The sequence below is a fragment of the Myotis lucifugus genome, unplaced genomic scaffold (assembly GCF_000147115.1).
Source record: "Myotis lucifugus unplaced genomic scaffold, Myoluc2.0 scaffold_208, whole genome shotgun sequence".
Lineage (NCBI taxonomy): Eukaryota > Metazoa > Chordata > Mammalia > Chiroptera > Vespertilionidae > Myotis > Myotis lucifugus.
The window spans coordinates 2,256,612-2,264,152 of record NW_005871256.1 but is presented as its reverse complement, the minus strand read 5'-3'; the positions used below and the strand labels follow the sequence as shown (position 1 = coordinate 2,264,152).

Genomic DNA, 7,541 nt, shown 5'->3' with positions numbered 1-7,541 from the left:
CGTGAGGTTTCTTTGGGGATGATGAAACGTTTTAAAGTAGATAGTGGTCATAACCCACGGACACAGACAATAGGGTGGTGAAGGCCTGGGGTCGGGGAGGGGGCAGGTTAGAAGGGGTCAGTGGGGAAAAACCAGATACTTTCAACAATATTTAATTTCTTAAAAATAAAAATAAAGTAGACAGTGGTGATGGTTGCACAACTCTGGAAGTATACTGACAACCAGCGAATTGCACACTTTGAGTACACTGGGTGTGCAGATTCCCTCACTAAAACTTCCCGTCGGCCCTCTGCATTCAAAAATTCCCAAATGGGGATCAAAACTACTGTTTTCTAGCTTCAGGGGTTGAATTAGCAGATCATGGGTGAGGAGGCCAGTGGTATGCGTTGCTCCACACCATCTATAATAATAAAAGCATAATATGCTAATTAGACCGGACAGCCAAACAACCTTCCAGACGACCTTCTAGATCAGTGGTTCTCAACCTTCTGGCCCTTTAAATACAGTTCCTCATGTTGTGACCCAACCATAAAATTATTTTCGTTGCTACTTCATAACTGTAATGTTGCTACTGTGATGAATCGTAGTGTAAATATCTGATATGCAGGATGGTCTTAGGCGACCCCTGTGAAAGGGTCGTTCGACCGCCAGAGGGGTCGCGACCCACAGGTTGAGAACCGCTGCTCGAGATGAAGCTTGAACATCCTCGGTCTTAGTAGCCAGGGGGTTTCTGTCCTTTCAGGAACACTTGGAACCAGAATTAAATTCCAAACCCAGCCAAGTGGCAGTGGATGCTTCTCACCAAGAGCAAGTGCTTCCCTTCAGTCCTGCTCTGGCCCCAGCGGGTTTGTCCATAAACAAGAACCAGGGGTGATGGAATCGAACACAAAAGAACGGCCTTTCTGGTGTCAGTCAAAAGAGCGGCTAGCAGTGTCTCCACCCTCCTCACCCTGATCGTGGGGCTGGGGAGGAAGCCGCTGCAGCTCACACTGATAAGTTCTTAAAACACAGTCCACAAAGTCTGCACAACTGTTTAGAAAAGATTTATTTGAACATATGAAAGAAAACTAGACCCCAATGGAACAGAGATGCCCCTTCACTGGTGACAGGCAACCGCCACAGGTTCCCGCGAACGGTGCCAGGTGCCGGCGTCAGCTGGAGACCACAGGTTCGGCCGGAGCTCACGGAGCGATGGAGTGGCCCGTGTCTACGGCAGGAGCACACCCCAATCACAGGAAGGAAGCGGACAAGTGGACGTGCAAACGCTGCTTCGCACACCCGTGTCCCCGGACACATGAGACAACAGGCGCTCGGGATGGCATCTTTGAAAGACGCCCGCATGGCTCCGTGGAGGGCTGGACACATTCATTTCCTTTCTTCTGTCCATCTGGACTCTCACCAACGCAGCCAGGTAGGAGGCGCCTGGGCTGCGATGTCACAGATCTCCTGCCCCGGACAGTGCTGGTGAGCAGGGGCCGCTGGCCGCCTCTGAGGTCCTCCTCGCGGGCCGCACCCGCTCTGGAAGGCTCTCCGCCCAGGCGCGGAAGGCACGGTGCCGCTCGGCGTTGGTGGGGCCGGCCTAGCGGATGGGCCTGAATGGAAACCCCATGCCCGAGAGGAAGGTGTGCCCGGGGTGCGTGGGCAGGGCGGGGTGGGCGGCGGGGTGGGCAGGCACGGCCCCGTAGCCCAGCGGTGGCGTGTGGATGTGAGGATAGAACCCTGGGGGGAGGGCCGCGTGGGGCGACTGTGGCACGGGCCCCGAGATCACCAGCTGCAGCAGGCTGCGAACACAAGGAGAAGGGTTAGCACGCGGATCCCAGACGGCAGCCTCTGCCACGTGGCGTCGGGCTGACCCTGGCCCCTGGACTTGGTGTCAGGGGGAGGCAGGAGAGAGGCCTGGCCACACACAGCCCTCACATGGGCACCGAGAGGCACCGGAGGCGGGTATAGAACATGCAGGTTCCCAGACGGGGAAACAGAACAGGGAGACGGAGGGTGGTTTGTGGCTGGGGAGGAGCAGGAGGGGGTGACAGGACGAGACTGGGACAGGCAGAGAAGAGGAAGGGCCAGCAGGGGAAGAGCCAGGACCCTGCATGTGACAAGGTGACAATGCGGGGGAGGGACCTGAGAAACCCTAGGTGCCCAGGAGGCGGGCACAGGACAGGGGGAGGGGCTGCAGTCCACAGGGGCAGCCTCGGTGCCTGCCTTCAGCCTCAAGTGGCTACGCTTAGGGGCGTCGTGACTGAGGCTGCAGCAAGCAGGCAGCAGGCCAGCTTCCTGAATCCTTAATGACAGAAAAGCGGGCTGCCGGACACCCAGAGTCCCGGACAGGCGGGGACCCAGCCCAGCCTGACCCCTGCAGGGCCTTCCCACTCCCGCCCCCCCAGCCACCCGGCTCCTTCACCTCCCCAGGCCTCAGGGGCGTCCCCTCCCACCCCACCCAGGCCCCCTTCCACCCTCAGTGACCCCCAAGCCCGAGGTGCCCAGCACCTCCTCCAGCTGCGTTCTCCTCGCTCTGTTCCCGGAAATCCTCTGCCCCCCGAATTCAATGTCACTCCCTCCTGACACTCCTTGAAGGGTTTCTTCCTCTGACCAGTTTCATCCTTTCTGACTTCAGTCTCCTCGCCCAGCAGGATCAGCAGAGCTCCTTAACCTCCAGCTGCCCAGACCTCAGCCTCAAAGGACCAACTCCCGGCCATGCCCCATTGGAAAGCCGCCTCAGGCCGCCCCCTCTGGGACAGGCCTGCTCCTGGCGCTGCTCCCTCCTGCTCCCAGCCTGGCCTCTGCTTTCAACTAGAACAGTGGTTCTCAACCTTCCTAATGCCGCCACCCTTGAATACAGTTCCTCATGTTGTGGTGACCCCCAACCATAAAATTATTTTCGTTGCTACTTCATAACTGTAATGTTGCTACTGTTATGAATCGTCATGTAAATATCTGATATGCAGGATGTATTTTCATTGTTACAAATTGAACATAATTAAAGCATAGTGATTAATCACAAAAACAATATGTAATTATATGTGTGTTTTCCGATGGTCTTAGGCGACCCCTGTGAAAGGGTCATTCGACCCCCAAAGGGGTCGCGACCCACAGGTTGAGAACCGCTGAACTAGAAACATTTCCACAGTGAGTTGCCACAGTGTCTGCTTTCGGTGGATACAATGTTCCATCCTGAGGTAACACTACACACTCACTGACACTCCCCCAGCCACTGGCCACATGACGACCTTTAGTGGAAACCTGCCTGTCTGGTGTCACTGCAGTGACTGAGCATCCCCGCCCGGGGGAGCGTTAGGCTGCCTCCAGGTTTCTGCTAATTATACTGCATTTGCATGAAACATTTTTGTGCATAACTTTTGCTTCTTAGAGTCGGTGAAATTAATTAGATTAAGTAGAACCCCTAAATTATGGAAATAGCAGTAAAAGTGACAGCAGCTAACCCTTCTTAGATACTCAACAAAACAAGCATTATTCCAAGTGCTCCCACGAGGAGGCAGGAGGACATGCGGCTGATACAGTCACTTTCTGGACTTTCCAGAGAAGGGAGGCGGTGGAAGCAGCGAGGCGGGAATTCTTCCCCGAAGCTGTGCGACCACAGTTCCTGCTTTCCACCCCAGGATCACTGCTTCCCCAAAGGACACCACCACCATTATGCAGAGTCCCAGATGGCGCAGGCCGTGCTGAGAAATTCACAAGTGTCACCCGCTTGGTCCTCACTACAACCCCAGGAGGCAGGTGAGTCAGTGCCCCATTTTACAAGGGGGTCCACCGAGGCTCAGAGACAGGCAGAGACGACCCAAGCACCACAGCAAACCAGACAGAACCACGCTCAGCTCCGGGCAGTGCCGCAGGATGCCCAGGCGCTGGCCTGACCGACACACTGTGCCCGAGGGCCGTGGCTCTGCCCGATTTCCCAAAGGGCTACGCAGCTCAGTGTCACCAGCATCTCGCACCAACGTCACCGCAAAGCTGTGGACGCACAGCGCGTAGTGAGCGTGACGCTCTAAGTTGATTCCGGTTTCTTTCCTCGACTCCAGCAAGATGACCACCTTTTCACCTTTTTTATCTTTGATTTACCCCGACTTGGCCTTCCTCTCATGTGGGTTATGACCTCATATCTGTCCACTCTTATCATCAGTCCTTAAGGGCCTCCTTATATACAGAAGCTTTGGAGCCTGTGGGCCAGGACAGGGGTCCACCCTGCCCTGCACCCCCCTTCAACCCCCACCCAACCAGAAGTCTTGAGAGGGCACTTACTTGTTGTGGGGGAGCCTGGAGCACAAGGTCCTCAGATCATCTGAAACCAAGGAGACAGGTCATTAAGGAACGGATGGAGAAAACAGGATGGAATGTTCTCTGGCGGCTGCTGAGGGGGCCAGTGAGACGGCAATGCTGCCCGATACTCCAGTTCCCTGGCATCGTTCAGAAGCTGTGTTCTCTCTTTCCTCAGCGTTTGCTTTAACAAACGGGGCCCCAAATAGACGCTCTCGCTTAGGGAAGTGGCAGCTCTATCGGCAACGTGTCAGAAGCTGGGAAAGGCCCGAGGCAGGGCTCTCCCTGGGCAGATCAGCCGCCCGGGGCAGCAAGAGCCTGATGAGAGGGAAACCCGTCACCACAGACCACAGCTTGGGGGCACGGGCAGCTCTGGGAGCCAACGGTTCAAAGGGGAGCACAGCCCTAGCCGGTGCGGCTCCGCTGGTTGGAGTGTCGCCCTGAACACCAAAGGTTGCTGGTTCGATTCCTGGTCAGGGCACATATCCAGGTTGTAGGTTTGATCTGCGGTTGGGGCGCGTATGGGAGGCAACTGAGCCATGTTTCCCTCTCACATCAATGTTTCTCTCTCGCCCTCTGCCTTCCTCTCTCTCTGGAATCAATGACCAAAAAAAAAAAAAAGGGGGGGGGGAGGGGCAAACACAGGTGTGTCATCAGCACAGGCTCATTCGCCTGAGAGCCATCAAGCACTAAAATGCAGAATTGAGGAACCTTAAAACAGGGGAGGGGAATGCTTTATGCATTTCAATCTATGCATTTTACTGCATGTAAATTATGCCGCAATAAAAAAGGAATTAAAGGGAATCTTCTGCAGAAAAAGAAGCTTGCCTGAGGGAAAGATACTAAGCTCTCACACCTGTCGAGGTGTCCCAGTCCTGGCAGCGATGGCCAGGAGCACAGCGACATCAGGTCACAGTGCTCTGCCTGGGGATGTCCCGAGCCTCCCCCCCCTCGCCCCCTTCACTAACGGGAAGAAGTCCCAGAAGAGGCAGCGCTCGGTACTGGCCCAGGAGCCCCGTGTTCTGTGGGGTGGACTGTGGTGTCCCTCCCCCAGGAAGGCCTAGGCAGGGAGCCACCCACCTCTTGTGCACAGCAAGGCTCCGGAGGCCATGGCCACCTGCAAGGCCTGGGCGAGGCGGTCCAGGGAGAGCTCGATCTCCTGGGAGGCGTTGAGGGGGTTCAGCTCGTCCGCCAGCCGGTTGATCTCTTCGACCAGCGGGACCATGTGGTCGAACAGGATGAGCCCCAGGCGCCCGTAGAGGTTCTTCTCGGTGAGGTGCACCTGCAGCACCATGAGCACCTGCAGGACGCTGAGGTGCAGCTTGGAGTACAGGAGGTGGGGGTCCCTGTCCAGCCCTGCCGAGTCCGGGGCGGCTTTGGCGGCGACGTGGCCATTGGACAAGGAGGGCTTCTTCTTCCTTTTATAAGCCAGAGGGGCCTTCACACACCAGCGGATCAATCCAGTGAGCGGGGTGAGCTCTAAAAACCCTATTGGGAGGTTGGCTGCAATCGGAGTATTTAAAAAGGTGATGAGAATCAACCTCGAGTCCTCGAAGATCCAGGAGACAATCATTTCAAGCAGGTCCAGCGGCGGGATGAGGTCGTCTGCAAAGACACGCCGAGTCAGGAGGGTCTCCGGCCCCAGGGACAGAAGTGGGCGGAGGGGGATGGAGCCCTAGGTTCACGGTACTCGTCACCCCACACCCACATTATCTACTTCTCTGCTCGTCTGTTTTCTGTCCCGTTCCCTGGACATCCCCTCCACGAGGGCTGGGACTCCTGCCTTAGTGACAGGGCCGCCTGGCTGAGGCAGGGCTCGAGAAATACTCGTGAACTCGGCAATTCCCGAGAACTCCACCGCCTTGAGGAAAGTTCGTTCTGTGTCTCATTTTAAATAAAAATTCCACACCTCTCATGTCCAAGCTTCACACCACACTCCGCCCCTCCCTTGAGAGTACGTTTCGCTGTGGTGTTGGCGTCTCCTCCAGGCACATGAGTTACAGTGGCCTTCGAGGAGCAGAGATCAGCCAGTGATGTCAGCTGCCAAGGGCCACCTCAGCTCCCTGTCTAAGCGACAGCCTGACCTCCCGTGACCCTAGGACCTGGCGCGTTCTACGGCTTAGACAGAGAAGAACAATAAAAACAAACGTTGATATTGACTTTGGGCTTACGATGTTCCCGGCAACGGTCTAATTCCTTTCCACAGATGAACACATGTAATCCTCAAACCCCATAGGAAACTGAGGCACAGGGATGGTAATTTCCCCAGGACTCGGCAAACGTATGTGGTGGGCCCAGACCTGACCCCAGGTGGTCCGGCTCTTAACGAGGCCACACGGTGTGGCCCTGGGATCAGCGGCTCTGGGATCGGCGTGCGATACCCTTCGGTGGCTGTGCAGGGAGTGGCTTGTGCTCCCCTCGGCTCAGGACAGAGCCCCGCCAGAGCCAGCACAACAGGAGTGTGGGGGTGGGGAGACGGCGGTGAAAGGCTCCGAGGCTTTCTCCCTGAGATGCTGCCTGTGTTTGGGTGTTACGCCACCGCACCCACCCCCACCAGTCCGATTCCTTCTGCTATGAAGTGATGGCAACAGCAGGGAGCAGCTGCCTATGACTCTTATGCGACAACATAAACAGTGGGCGACCCTGTGTGTGATCCCCAATTCCCCCCGAGACACTCCTGCCTGGGAAACACCAGTCTCACACCCACTTCTCTGGCATGCGCTACACCCCGCGTCCCCCCCGCCCCCGACCTAAGCTGAGGCGCCTCCGAGAACCTGAAGGCAGGGTGCGTGTGTGAGCCGTGTGTACATGTGTGCACTCGAGTACATAACCCCTACGACCTTCCTATGCACAGACCTGAGCTCTCTGCTCCATTTGAGCCTCAGAGGTCCTGCTGGGTTCGGGGAGCTCCTCCCTTTGTGTGGCCCTGAAGGCACTGACCCCCCGGGAATCTCTCCTGCCCCCAGAAGCCCCCGGGGGCAGCAGCTTCGCCATTCTGATGGCAGAGCCCGGCCTGGTCCTCTAGGGCTGCCGCTGTGCCGGGGATCCTGCTTCTCCAAACTCAGCAGTCGCACACATTCAGTACGCACAGCTTTTCACATGTCAATCACACCTCCACAAAACGGTTTACTGACACGCCGGACTGGCAAGCTGGCTTGAGAGAAAAAGACCATGGCCCACATCCATTCTAGAACGTTAGTGTGTTGTCTGAACGTCATTTCTTTTTCCATGTTAGTCAACCCCTTCCCAATACTAAGGCCAATTTC

The 7,541-nt window shown here is 56.4% G+C and overlaps 1 protein-coding gene across 1 annotated transcript in view; it reads right to left on the bottom strand.

Annotated features, from left to right (window-relative positions):
- Positions 1 to 1,027: 1,027 nt before the first annotated feature.
- Positions 1,028 to 7,541, bottom strand: part of CUNH7orf26 (chromosome unknown C7orf26 homolog) — a 12,255-nt gene continuing 5,741 nt past the window's right edge. The window contains exons 4-6 of the mRNA XM_006097704.2: positions 5,356 to 5,880; positions 4,261 to 4,300; positions 1,028 to 1,781 (exon numbers count right to left, since the gene is read on the bottom strand). Coding sequence (XP_006097766.2) covers positions 1,580 to 1,781; positions 4,261 to 4,300; positions 5,356 to 5,880 — 767 coding nt within the window. The 3' untranslated portion in view covers positions 1,028 to 1,579. The remainder of the gene's footprint in view (positions 1,782 to 4,260; positions 4,301 to 5,355; positions 5,881 to 7,541) is intronic.